Source organism: Serinus canaria, chromosome 3 (genome assembly GCF_022539315.1).
Source record: "Serinus canaria isolate serCan28SL12 chromosome 3, serCan2020, whole genome shotgun sequence".
Lineage (NCBI taxonomy): Eukaryota > Metazoa > Chordata > Aves > Passeriformes > Fringillidae > Serinus > Serinus canaria.
In genome coordinates, this window is record NC_066316.1 from 107522682 (window position 1) to 107536833 (window position 14152).

At 43.1% G+C, this 14152-nt stretch overlaps 1 protein-coding gene across 3 annotated transcripts; it reads left to right on the forward strand.

Annotated features, from left to right (window-relative positions):
- The first annotated feature begins 661 nt into the window (after nt 1-661).
- On the forward strand, nt 662-8948 carry ENPP5 (ectonucleotide pyrophosphatase/phosphodiesterase family member 5). 3 transcript variants are annotated; one of them, XM_050971918.1, is made up of 5 exons: nt 1171-1244; nt 1773-1857; nt 3085-3954; nt 6999-7175; nt 8496-8948. In XM_050971918.1, exons 3-5 carry the CDS (start codon nt 3090-3092, stop codon nt 8864-8866), a joined length of 1413 nt encoding a protein of 470 aa, XP_050827875.1. In that variant the 5' UTR covers nt 1171-1244; nt 1773-1857; nt 3085-3089; the 3' UTR covers nt 8867-8948. The 3 variants fall into 3 exon arrangements, with proteins under 3 accessions (XP_009094170.3, XP_050827875.1, XP_018777185.3); XM_009095922.4 differs by lacking the exon at nt 1773-1857 and having other exon boundaries at nt 662-1244; XM_018921640.3 differs by lacking the exons at nt 1171-1244; nt 1773-1857 and adding an exon at nt 1274-1525.
- The last annotated feature ends 5204 nt before the right edge of the window (nt 8949-14152 follow it).

The following is a 14152-nucleotide window of genomic DNA, read 5'->3' on the forward strand; positions in this document are numbered from 1 at the left end:
ACAGGACACGGACTTTGTACTCATACATAACACAGATCCTCAACTAGGAAAGGTGGGAAACCTAGCTTGGATTTTTGTCCAGTTCAGCAGTTTAGATTCTAGTGAGATGGGGAAGGATAAATTCATTTTCATTCCAGGGCATAGCTGTGGATCTGGACATCAAAAGGTGGGGAAAAGCATGTTCTGGGAAGCAAATGGAAAATTTAGAGCCTCAGAACAAAAGAGGAGAAAAAAAAGCTGATAGAAAAAGAGCAATTTCTAAATTATTATTATTTCTAACTGAAGAAGCACTTCCAGATATCCAGAGAATGAATTTTACTTCTTTTACAGTCAGCTGAGCCAGCCCTGCCCAAGCTCTCTGACATGCAGCCACACCCTTACAACCCTTGTGACATCTGCGCCAGGGCTGTACTGGGAACACCACCCGGGGTCACCTCATCTGTGATCTGGGGTGCTGGGGACAGAAGTTGAACTTGAGCCAGCTGTGCCCAGGTGGGCAAGAAGGCCAAAGGCACCTGGGCTGTAGCAGCCATGGTGTGGCAGCAGGAGCAGGGCAGTGACTGTCCCCTGTGCTGGGCACTGCTGAGGTCACCTCGAGGGCTGGGCCCAGTTCTGGAAGGGCCCCTCAGCTCAGGAAGGACATTGAGGGGCTGGAGCGTGTCCAGGGAAGGGGATGGAGCTGGGGAAGGGGCTGGAGCACAGGTCTGAGGAGGAGCAGCTGAGGGAGCTGGGAAAGGGGCTCAGCCTGGAGAAAAGGAGGCTCAGGGGGGACATTCTGACTGCCCACAGTGCCCTGAGAGAAGGGGACAGCCAGGTGGGGGTTGGACTCTGCTCCCAGGGAACAAGGACAGGCCAAGAGGACATGGCCTCAAGCTGAGCCAGGGGAGGTTTCGGCTAGACATTAGGAACAATTTCTTCACAGAAATGATGATTAGGCACTGGAATAGGCTGCCGAGGAAGGCCGTGGAGTCACCGTCCCTGGAGGTGTTCAAGGAAAGACTGGACATGGCATTGAGAGCCGCGGTTCAGCTGACGCGGTGGTGCTCGGCCACAGGCTGGATCTGTGCTCTCAGAGCTCTCTCCCGACCCAAAAGACGCCGTGCCTCCGTAATTCCGTAATTAATTCCGTGTCCCCCTCCCTCCGGGCCCGCCCCGCGCCGTCCCGCCCCGCACGCGCTGAGTGACGGCGCCGGGGCCGCTCCCGGGCGGGGCTGGGCCGGACCCGCTGCTCCGCGGCCCCTCAGGTAACGGCGGCGGCTCCGGGGTTCGGGGGGTGCCCGGCCTCCTCCGGCCCGGGGCTGGTGGGGGTGCGGGCGCTGCGAGTGGGGAATGGCGGCCTGGGCTCGGCATTCGCGTGTGCCGGGCTCCGGCGGCCGCCGAGCGGGGCCCTGAACGCTTCTCTGTCTGTCTTGTCCGTCCGTGTGTCCGTGTGGCAGCTCCTGCCCTTGGCAGTCCGGTGGGTTCGTCCTCGCAGAGCCCCTCGGGTGCCCAGAGTTGTGTGGTGCCGAGTTCTGCAGAGACCCGGGTCAGTAAATGTGCTTAGGCTGTATCCACAGGAGAGCAGTATGAAAAGGCCTTGGGAAAAAAACCAAACCAGCAGTCATTTATTATTTATTGAGAGCATGCAGTTAAGGAATTAGAATTATAGATCATGCTGAGATCATTACTCGTGTAAAATTCAGAAGTAGAGACTTGATTTCACTTGTGAGGGCTTCAATCCATACTTGCCCCTCCTCAGAAGGGGAATTTATGGGCGATGTCTAATTTGGCAGCTGGGATTGCGATGAACACAACATTGTGTTGTCCCTTCGTCCTTCATGTTCAGCTGGAAGAAATCCCCCATCAGGTGGATCTGAGGTAATCTGTAGTCTTTGGGTCTGTGTTGTTTGCTGAAAGGGGATTTAAGTCTCTGGAATGTCAGTTTGTTCTTAGCAGAACTCAAGGCCTGGATTTTAATTTTGAGAGACACTAGTTTGGTGTAACATTGGACTGCCTGCAAGTTGCAGAATCCTATAATCACAGAGTGGTTTGGGTTGGAAGGGACCTTAAAGCTCATCTCATTCCAACCCCCTGCCATGGACAGGGACACCTTTCACCAGCCCAGGTTGTTCCAAGCCCTGTCCAACCTGGCCGTAGACACTTACAGGGATGTGGCTGCCACAGATCCCATTCCATTGTTGCAGTGGTATTCAGATGTTTGTTATACTATAACTTCTTATATTCACCAGGATATTTATGTATTCTGAGTATTAAGATGGGTTTATTGGATGTATATTCACTGTTTTTCAGCTGAATTTCAGTGGTGATTGAGTTGCCGAGGATTGCTGAAAAATGGGAACTGAAAGGGAACTGTAAGGAATATTAGTACTGCCCATATGCAAGATTGGATTCAGCAATATCTGGTCTTGTGGTTAAATGATGCTGTTGAACAAAAAGTGGGGAATATTAGCTTGAAATTTTAGGACAGTTACAGACAAGGAAGTTCTGTGTGAGGGTTCTTACAGGGATCTTGCTTTGAGTAGGTATCTGAGTTTTAAACAAGAAATTGAGAAGAACAGGAGGAAACTGGGGCAGGGGAGTACAAGCCAATACAAAGTGAAATTATGTGTCATATTTTGTCAGATAAGGACACAATAAGGACTCTTAGATGAGGAATGCCTGTCATAGCTAGGAGGAGTCAAAATCCTTGAGTCTTATGATCAGAATTAGAATCACAGAATGTTTTGTGTTGGAAGGGACCTTAAATGTCATCTTGTGCCAAGCCCCTGGCATGGACAGGGACACCTTCCACCAGGCCAGGTTGCTCAGAGTTCTGTCCAGCCTAGCCTTGAGCACTTTCATGGATGGGGCAGCCACAGCTTCTCTGGACCTGTGCCAGGGCCTCACCCCCCTCACAGTAAATAATCTGTTCCTAATATCTAATCTAACCCTGCCTTCTGGCAGTTGGAAGCCATCACCCCTTGTCCTGTAAGTGCATGCTTTTGTAAAATATATCTTAGAGTATATAAATACATAAGGAATATTTTAGCCAGTCATTTTTAAAACTAAATTATGACTTTGACAACTTCTGCCTCTACTCAACAGATGCCATGTTGCCTCAGAAGAGGGGACAGATGCCTTCCAGAATAGCCATGAGCAGTTATTGGAAAGTCCTGGGAATTTTCTTACTCTCTCTTCCAAGTGCACCGTGTCTCCAGCCAGCCCAGCCCGGGGTGCTGCTGGTGTCGTTCGATGGGTTTCGGTGGGATTACATCTACAGGGTGTCCACTCCCAACTTCCACTATGCCATGGAGAACGGGGTGCATGTCAGGCAGGTGACGAACGTGTTCATCACCAAGACCTACCCCAACCACTACACCCTGGTGACAGGGCTCTATGCTGAGGGCCACGGCATCGTGGCTAACGAGATGTATGACCCTGTCCTGAATGAATCCTTCTCCCTGAACAAAATGAACACCCACAACTCCAAGTTCTGGGAAGAGGCCAGTCCAATATGGGTGACGAACCAGAGGGAAGGACACAAATCTGGTGCTGCTATGTGGCCTGGAACAGATGTGAAGATACATGGAGTCTTGCCTACACATTACATGCCCTACAATGAATCTGTTCCCTTTGAAGACAGGGTAGCAAAGCTCATTGAGTGGTTTACATCAGAAGAACCCATCAACTTTGGTCTCTTGTACTGGGAACAGCCTGATGAGACGGGACACTTTCTGGGCCCAGAAAACCCACTTATGGGAGCGATAATCAGTGACATTGACAGAAAACTGGGATATCTCATTTCTGAACTGAAGAAAGCAAAGCTGTGGGATGTGATAAATGTCATAGTCACGAGCGATCATGGAATGTCACAGTCGTCCTCAGAAAGGCTCATTGAGCTCGATCAGTACGTGAGCCCAGAGCTCTATACAGTCATCGACCACTCCCCTGCAGTAGCCATTTTGCCAAAAGAAGGTAGGAGCTACAGCAGTAACATTCCTGAGGAGGTACTTGAGTATGCAAACTTTGTAGACTGAGTTGGTGGTAGCAGCACTGATGGCAATAGGACATCAGCCTTGAATAAGGAGTACTTGCAGGATCCCTTTGTTCTTTTTGTGGCCTCTGTCAAAAGCCTGGATGAACTTTCAGAAAATAAAACGGAGCAAATCTGTTTGCTGTTGGCTAATATTGCCAAGGATCCTTTAGTCCTTGTGAGAAGTAAGATAATCTAATGGCATTATCAAGGCTGAATGGTGCTCTAGATAGATAACACCTGAATGTTACATATCTTGCCTTTCATCAAGATGCTGAAGCCACGGTGGAAGAATTATATTTCTAACTCAAACAGTAAACTGAGAACAGATGAGGATCTTTGATAAAAAGAAAGCCTGTGTTGGCTATTTGATTGGCTGCCAGCTACTGTAGTTCACTGAGTTTTTTTCTCCCCATCACGCTGAACAGCCAGCCAGTTACATTCATACCATTTTTATTGAGATAAAGATGGGCAAGAACAACATTGGAATCAAAATCTGAAATCTGGTTGCAGTCATCTAAGGGTTGCTGAGGTGTCAGGTGTATGTTCAGTGTCTTGGTGCAAAAGTGTAAACCTGGAAAATAACACCCCTGCCCACACAAAAGAAGTGCTAATTTGGAAGTTGAATTTCAAGGTGACCTTCTGGAAAGGTTTTTTTTAAGAATTCTGTAACATTTGCATGAATAATGGATAGATAGTACTCTGTATTTAATGCCTAAGCAGGGAGAGTATTCTGCAGAATTAAGTGACCTTTAAATCACTTAATTAAAGCATGAACAAATGCGTCTTGTGATTTTTAATTTGAAGAATACTCAGATTAAAATGTGAGTATGTCCAAACTGAGGTCTCTGCTGCCTGAGCACAGTCAGGCCCTGTAGCTGGGTGCTGTTTCTCTCTGGTGATAAAAGAGGCAAGTTTGGAAGCTTCATCCCCACAGAGGTTGCTCAAGATGTTCTCATTAGCAAATAAAGAAGCTGTAAAAGTAAACTTCAGTGCTGACACCTCCCTAGTGCAGTAAAGGAGAACTTTAAGATGTGTAACTTGATTCTCCTCTCTGCTAAATGCTGAAAAGAAACTGTATCTCTGATGCAAATAGATGACAGAACAGTAAAAAAGCCGTTTCAGTGGATTTCAGAAACAGCTTGGATTTGATTTTGCCCAGAGATTCAGGTATTTATTACACTACCAATAAACAAGAATTAGTTTTGAGAACAGCTAAAATTCTTTCCTTCAGTGGTACCAGATGTGATTATTATAAAACAATGAGTTTCACTGTCAGTTCGGGTATGAACTAATATGGGCTTAAGTACATAGCACTGATTCTTCACCTGCTATTCAATTTGTCTTTCTTAAACCAAGGGAATGGTAAAACTTAGTGAGATTGAGGAAAAGTTTGAATGCTTAAAACTGCAGCAATTTCTTTTAACTGTTTGGCTGTCTGTTGCTTCCCCAAGAGATGGATTAAAGCCATTATTTAACCATGCTGGTGTATTAGTCTGTGTGAGGAACTAATTAGATGTTCACAAAGAAGCTGTACCTGTACCACAGCTGGTGATGCTGGCCTTTTTCTTGCATTTAATAGAAATATATTAATTCAAATCATTAGGGTAAAATGAAGTCTGCTATATCAGGGGCTTCTCCTCCCTGCCAGCCCATATAGAAAGCTGGCATAACAAAATTAATTTTATTACTAATATAGTCCTAGAAATGCTGCATTAGAGTCCCTCTTCTTGTTGCTGTAACTGTCTCTGATACCTTTGCTTTTACTGTCTCATCTTGACCTTTGTTTTGTATCTTAATTTAGTGATTCTTTTTTCTTTGTGCCAGTTTGACATAGGAAACAATGTTTTTCCTTCAGAATGTATCTATTAATGTATATTCCTTCAGAATTTCTATATTGGATTCTAGCAACTGAGGGGGAAAAGGAAGATGGTTTCTTTAGAAACATTGGCCACTTTCTCCCAGATTTTTTTCACTGACACCCATTCAAAACTCCATGGATACTGGAAATGGCAGTCTGAAAGGGGCCTGCAGACACACAGTGCATTCAGCTGCATGTGTCACACAAATACTTTCCTAAGTCAGAGAGCTGAGGATTTGGTGTGTCACAGGAGTCTGTTGTGTGCATTCCATGGCTCTCAATAGGAATCTGGCCTTAAGTGGAGGCAGGTAATGAAGAAATTCGGTCAGATGTCAATTCCTGAACTCGCTTTTGTGTTCCTGGCTGTTTGTCTGGTTCCTTCGTTCTGTGCACTGGTGTTCCAGCCAGCTTGACCAACTGGTTGTGGCTCTTCAGTGGCTTTTACTGGAAAGGCAAGCTCAGAAACTGGAAATAGGCAAATAAAGAATTGGGGGTGGAAAATGCCTATTTATTCAGCGTCAGTAGAGCTCTTGAGGGTTTGTGCTCACTGAGATTAGGGAAGGGAAAGGAGTAGGCACTGGGAATACAGAGGAGTAGTTCATGCTGTTGGCTGTTACTGAATAATAAAGGAAAGCAGCAAACTGCGTTAAAATAGATGAAAAGCGTCACTTGTCACAGCCAGCTAGGTGACAGAATTTGGCCTGAATGCAGCCATTACTTCACAAACAGGTTTAGGAGGTGTCTTCTTGCTTTCAGGCATTGCATGAAGCTAGGAGGGTTTGGTTCCTTTTCCAGGAGACAACTGAATGCTTCCTAACTCATTCCTGTGACAAGCTTACATTCTGATAACTGTGAAATGAGGGATTTTTCTAAAATTAGCAAGGCAGTTACTGCTTGGGAACAGGCTGTGAAGTCTGGTGCTGAGGGGGATCTTACTGTGACTGAGGCTCTGGGTTTCTCACAGGATCTTCTGTGCACACACTGTTGTTTCTTACAGTTATAATTCACTTGTGGGGAAGTGCATTTTGCCCTCTTCTTTCAGCTGTATTTTAACTTAACTGGTGAGTTCAGCAAACACACTATTATGTTTAATTTTTGTCTTTTGTCTCTTTTGTTTGTTTGAAGGCAAACTGGATGAAGTATATGAAGCTTTGGCCAGCGCTCATCCCAACATGACTGTATATAAAAAGGAGCAGATTCCAGATAGATTTCATTACAAACGCAACCGTAAAATTCAGCCCATCTTAGCAGTGGCTGATAAAGGATGGGAAATTGTCCATAACAAGACTGATGGTTTTCTACGTAAGTATTCTGTCTTTATAGTGTTTTGCTGTATCTTCCAAGGCAGGGACCTTATGTGGTACTTTATCTCCTAGTATCAGCAACCAATGTTTTTTTTTTTTTTTTTTTTTTTTTTTTTAAGGCTGGAAGTAAAACTAAAGGGTGTGAAATCTGTAATTTTTCCCCCTGATGGGATGGGAAGCACCCTACTGTTAGGGGAGGAGGATCTGCACTTAATGCTTCTTTAAGCATTAAACTTGCTGAGATAAGATCAGTCACACACGTTTTAGTGGCCCCATACTTGAGGTCTTTCAGGATATGTAGCAAACCAACAAGCACTTCCTGAGGAATTAAAAAAGTTGCAACTGAATGTGTTGAGTAGAGTGAATAGGTTTGTTTTAACATGTTTTACTTATTTACTGGAGAAGGGTTGGGTTGGAAGATACAAGAACATTTTCTGAAAGTTCTCAGTTTGTCTGAATGCTACACTTGGAGTAACCTCATTCTATTGCTACAGTCTTTGGATATTGTATTTCTGCACACCCAGTGATTTTCATTTGCATTGGAAGAAAAAATGTATTCCAGGTGATGTGGAGGAATAAAACCCCCAACACTTTGAAGTTCCTCACCTTGCAGTTTTGAGATTTATTATATGTAGCATGGAGGCAGTGAACTGTACCTTCTTGGTAACCTAAAATACAGGTGTTACATGGTCAGTTCTTACATTTCTAATTCAGAACCTTTTGAACTTTGCTGCTGGTTGTGAACCTGAAGTGTGTTATCAGCAAGACTTAACAAGATTTTCAGTAGCTGCTGAGATCACCTTCTTGTGCCTGTGTGTTTGACACGTGCCCAGTTTTTAATGCCCCTGTCAGGAGTGGGCACTGGACATCCACCAGTGAGTTCTTCTTTCTTGTTGAGGAGTTGATGGTGCACAAAATTGGACAAAATGTCAAAGTGTCTCCTTGGAGTCACTTGACACATTTTTTTAAAATTTTCTCTAAGAGATCTGGGCCAGTTGCAAAGTTGGAGTTTTTCCTTGAGGAAAATCAAGGAAGTTTGGGTGTACACAGTGTGCCGTTGACAATGCTGTTACTGCCATATGAGCTCACTTTTTTCCCCCCCTCTTTGTTAAATAATGCTCTCTGTTGTGGGCTTTTTAGGTATCTTCTCTTTGTAGTTCTGAGACTTGGTATTTGCTAGGAGACATTTGTGCTGTCAATCAAAACAATCCTCTCTGAGGATGCTGTGCCTTTTTTGCATTCTGCTAATTCTAGGAAAATGTTCAATGCTTGTTTGGCAACTTTGGAATATTGACCTTTCTCTATCTTTTATTTCTAGTTGGTAATCATGGATATGACAACACTGTACCAGAAATGCATCCCATTTTTTTGGCAGTTGGGCCTGCTTTCAGAAAGAATGCCACCAAACAATTCATGAATGCTACAGACTTGTACCCTTTACTGTGCCATCTGCTTGGCATCAGCCCACTGCCCAACAATGGTTCCTTCAATGCTGTGAAGGATATACTTGCTGAGAAAGTTCCTGGAGGCCGTAGAGCAGATTCCTACTCCACTGTGGTAGGAGTCTTCCTGGGCAGCTTGCTTGTTTTTGTTTTTACTGCAGTTTTTGTTAAGCATTTTGTCCTTGCCCAAGCAAATTCCATGCAAATCCGACACACTGAAGCTGCCCAGCCACTGCTGCAAGATTAATAACAGCTGGAATTATTTCCTGTTTGAGGCTTAAAATAAGCCTATACAAAGAAAATAAACGATGGAGGTGGATTAGCATGAATATGTGGAGTGAAAGGAGATGGATACTGATCCATTGGTACTCTGGGTCATGTACAGACCAGGGATGGAGAGAGAGCATGTTCCTGTTTCACACTGTAGCCACTTCATCTTCCAGGGCTTGAAGATATCCTAGGTAAACCTGGGAAGCTCTGTGTGTACGTAGACCTGTAGTGACAATAGACCTCAAACACCTTGTTATGGCTATTTTTAGGGAGATAACATCAACTGGGGTGCACTTCACAGAATATTAAAGGTGATTTCATTTCTCACCCTCTTTTTTGTTTTACTCTTTGAGGGGTTTTTTTTTTGGAGTCTCTTTGATTTTAACAAGTCACTAACTGGTACTAAACTTCTTTGTTAGTATTTTTCTTCCCTGCCCAAGGAAGCTTTTGCATGGATCACCATTACAGATAACTTGGTGGGCTAAATCCTGCAGGAAAGAATATTATTATTCAGCTAGGTCATGCAGTGCTAGCTGTCTAAGTTTAGAGTTACATATATTTCTTCAAATTACTGTGTTAACTGCAGCCCCAAAATACAAATCTGAAGTGGTATTGCCTTTAGCAATCAGCATTAAACTGCTTGATGCTTAATGTTTTAAAAAATTCTTGAGGTAAATAAAGGGTTTTTACCACTTTAGATATGATTTCAGCTAAATGTAGGTCTTTACTTTTTTAATTTCCTGTATACTGCACTAAATTTTCTAGGAGTTCCATGCAGCTGGCAGGATAAAGACATGTATAAGCACCACACCTATATATCCAAATGGAGTCTTTTTTATTTCTGTGGTACTAAGGGAGGTAAACAAGTTAAGGAACAAGAATGCTCAGGCTGGTTTCAGAGTGTTGTCAGGCTTGTCCCTGGTCTGCTGTTTGAGATTCTGAGTTTGACTTGTGACTTGTGTTTTATCTGCCTTGGAATGGGATGATCAGGATTACACATGCAGTTTAAGGGGCAGCTGTATAAATCTTAAGCCATAAATGTTCTTAAATCTGAAAAAGCACACTTTAATAGTAAAATAAAGGTGTAAAACTGGAGTTTAATTTTCCAGAGGAAAACCTCTGTCAGGGAAAAATATTAATTCTGAGTCAACAAAGGTACATATTCTTATTGTGTGTGGCAATAAATCTTCTTGCTAGTATAGCTGTGAGGTTTTTTGTGAGCTCACTTAAATGGTAAGTGAGAATCTGCTGACTAAATTTTGTATGAAAAACGTTCTGAAGTGAGAAAAACTGTCTATTGTCAGACTCCTCCTCTTCTCCCTGTGAGATGAGAGAGTATTTCTCAGCACTTTGTTGCTGAGTACAATGCCTGAAGGAGAAAGAAACTTTCAAAATTAGTGCAGAAGTAGCAAACTGGGTATTTTTCAATGCAGTTTGTCTGTATCCACAGCCCCCAGCAGAGGGCAAGGATGGGAACACCTCGGCTTTGAATGTGCTCTGCCAAACCCAAGGGCATGACAGTCAGTATTGCAAGGAGAGGGCTGAGGTGCAAAACTCCTTTTGCTGGGCTAAATTCCAGACTAAATGAAGATCTGTTGTGGTCATCTGTGATGGCAGGGACACTTGCTTAGCACCAAGCTGTCTTGCAGACAGATGTGGACATTTCCAGAGGCCACATTTGGGTGCAGGGAATGCTTCAGAGGGAAGGCAATGAAATAGCCCAATTTAAGGGTTATGCTGAAAGTGCAGCTGTAATAGTAGCTTTAGGAAGGCAGGAAAAATGCAGGTCTGTTGGAAGACAGCCCTTGATTTGGGGGATGTATATGAAATTCTGGGAACTCCAGCTGACTCTGTGCTGTTACTGTGCTGTGAACTGCCTTGTTTTCCTGTTTTGCCATTTTCTTAAGAAAACACTGAAGGAAAAGGTCTGTAAGGCTGATTCTTAGTGCAGCTGGCCCTTAAGTGTGCCTGAAGCTGAATTTACTGGCACAGGTAAAACTGAGTGCTGCAGGGGCTCCAGCTGAACCACAACACCAGTAACATGTTCACAGCAGTTTTCAGAGACCAAGGAAATCTGAGCACAAAACCCAAACCTCTGAGTCGTTACTAATCCCTTCCCTATCCACCTTCCAAAAAGTGGATGGCACACAGCAAACTTGATGCACTGAGTCCACCTTATCTTGTTTATTTGCAGCTTAAAAATTAATTATAGCACAATGGTATTGTGTGTTTAAAGGAAGATCTGCAGGCTTTGATAAGGCAGTAACAGTGACAGTTGTCATAACAATGCCATAACCCTCACATCTAGCTTATGCACTTTGTAACATGTTGCTTTAGTAGAAATTCTTCTTATTGCAGAAATTTCATAGCAGTGATCGTGGCAGATGTAACAATAACTGGGTTGTAATCTCACAGCTTTTCCTTACACCCCACTTTAACTGGGGCAAGTGTAGCTCTATCATCAGCCAAAGTGACCCTTGATTTTAAGGAGGGGCAAAGTTTGTCAGTGTTGATCAGTCATTTGGGACTTAGATTTACCTGCCCAAATATGCAGGAAGGACAGAGCAGTAGGTTTCCCCCAACAGGAAGGGTTTGTTAACAATAATACCAGAATAGGCTGTAGACACAAATGTGAGAATTGTTGATGTCATTGTTCTGTATTGCACTGTGAGGTTTTTCTTTGAGGAGGGCAAAATAAAACTTTGTTTAAAAAAAAAAAAATGAAGGGAGTCTTGTAGCATTTGGGTATTTCAGATTAGGGTCAAACATTTCCTTTATTCTTAGATGTATTTGCAGGTACCTCTTGGGTAATTCCTTGTTAGGACATTTGCCCAACTGTTTTAAGTTACTGGGTGTGAACTTACTGAAATTGAAAGGACAGATGATGCCGCTGGAGAAAAGTAGCGACTTTTTCCAGATGTGACATTTTGTCAGACACCTTTTGGGGTGGGGGGGACATGGGATTTGGTTTCTGTGTATATGATACTTTCTATGATGTACAAACAAGTTACTGCTTGTAACTTAAACTTGGAAACCAGGAATGATGCATGATGTGTTTCATTACTGAACTGTGGAGCATACAGATGTCAAATGTTTTGTTTCTTCTTGTTTGGAAATGCTGAAGTTAAAAGATATCTTTGCTATAATGCTATCAAGCATAGAGTGCTGGCTTCATTGAAAATACTTCTGGAAACAAACTTGAACTGGAAGGAGATGACTGGGGAAGAATGGTTTCAACTTGTATGCATCCCATATATTCCCTGGACTCTGCAAAGTGTATGCCTTTGTTAAAAATAACTGGAAATGTGATAGAAGTTTGGAATTTTAGGTCACAGTTCTTATGTAACAGACTTCGTTTCCCACCTTGCTGCCATGTATGGAAAAACCAGCTATTGGTTACCAATGGTAGGAATCCAGTTTCTTTTACTAAAAAAAAGAAATCTTCCAGACTTTCTTGGTCAAGAGCTGCAGTAATACTGCTACAAGAAATGCAGTCTTAAAAAAAAAATTAAAAGCAGAAAAATCAGATTCATAAAATCACTTCGTTTAGAAAAGACCTTTAAGATCATCTAGGGCAACCATTAACCCAGAGCTGTCAAGTCTGTTGTAAGATGAAATGTTGTACAAACTGACTTTTCATACAATCATAGAATAGTTTAAAGATCAGTTCATTTCAAACCCCCTCCTCCCCTGACCTCTGTCAGAAGCGTGAACAGCACAATCGTGACCTGCAGGTGGGAAAAGCACAAATGTGCAGTGGTTGAGTCCTGTTGTTTTGTAAAATGGAAATTTAGCAGGCTTACTTCCCAGTCTCCTTCCCTGCTTAAATAATGCCATGGATGCTGTGTTGGCCATATCTGTGCTGCTGCATAAACCTTTCATGGCATGTTTGCTCTACAGTAAAGGTGATATAGCATTTATTAGATAGAAAACTACAAAAATTGTTTGTAAGCACATGAAAATTATAAGTTCAATAGTGGTACCAGCCTTTCCATAATGAAATCCTAATCTGAATCCTATTAAAAAACCTCTGTTACTGTTTTTTTGCAATAAAAGATGCTACCATGCATGTTACAGCAAATATCTATCTCTGTGGTCTGGTCCTTGGAGGTACACAACGTTGGTTTATTTTCACAGGCAGTGTGTAGGCAGCAAGTTACTGAAAGCAGTATTTCAGAGCTGTAGTCAGGTGAAATCAGCTCAATTCTGGGACTATTTCTGCAATGCCAATGCCCAAAAAACATGGAACCCTAGAGGGGTTTGTTTTAGGGCTGCTGTACCCAGTATGGAGCATTCCTGTCTGGAGGCATCAATGTAATGAAACATCCACCTTCAGTGCTGGAAGTGTCACTTAATATCCCCTATTCCCCTCTAAACTGCAAAGACAGTTAAGGGTTAGGAACTTCCCTTGAATTAACCTGCCCTGTGTGACCATTGCTGAGTTGCGTCTATTTAGCAAGTCATGAAATGTTGTCACAAACTACTGTCCCTTTATCACAGCCTTGAGGAAGCACAAGCCACAGCTTTGCTGTACTTGCTCTGAACTGGCTGCCCAGAAGGAAATCAGCCACTGACTTTCATGAGAAATACTTCACACAAACCAGAATGAGGCAGTGGAAATGTTTTGTCATTTTTAAGGTTCTGTTGTTAAAAATAATCATCCTTTAATAAATCAATTGCATGTCTTAAAGACAGAAAGATGTTTCTTCTAGATTTGTACATGATCTGTATGAAACTGGATGTTCCAACAGCTACTGTGAAACCCTTTGTGCCAGGAAGAACACTCAGCACCTTTACAGACCACACCGCATCTTTGAAAATGAAAATAATCAGCAGTGCAACTGGAATATAATTTAACTTTCTTAACACTTAAATTTCCTCTTTAAACCCTTTGCACAGTAGCACGGTCTCATCTTCCTGCTAAAGGGAGGATGAACAGAGGGTGGTAAGGATTTCCATCAGACACAGCCACTCACTGGTTTCACAGCAGCTCAGTGCCTGTAGCAGTTGTCATCAGAAGGGGCTGCCTTAGAGCTAGGAGTAGAAATGCATTTAGACCTTGATTTCCCCAGCTGTAGCAACATTCCTCTTTCAGGTCAGAGTTCTGCCATCCTACTTCAGTCAGCATTTACAGTTCTGGTCACCAAAACCTTGCTGGTAGCTTTGCCACCTGCTGGGAGGGGATGCACAGAGGAACTGAGAGCACATAACCACTCTCTGTGTGACAGCTGCTGGGGGGAAGGAAGAGAGTGGAGAAAATACT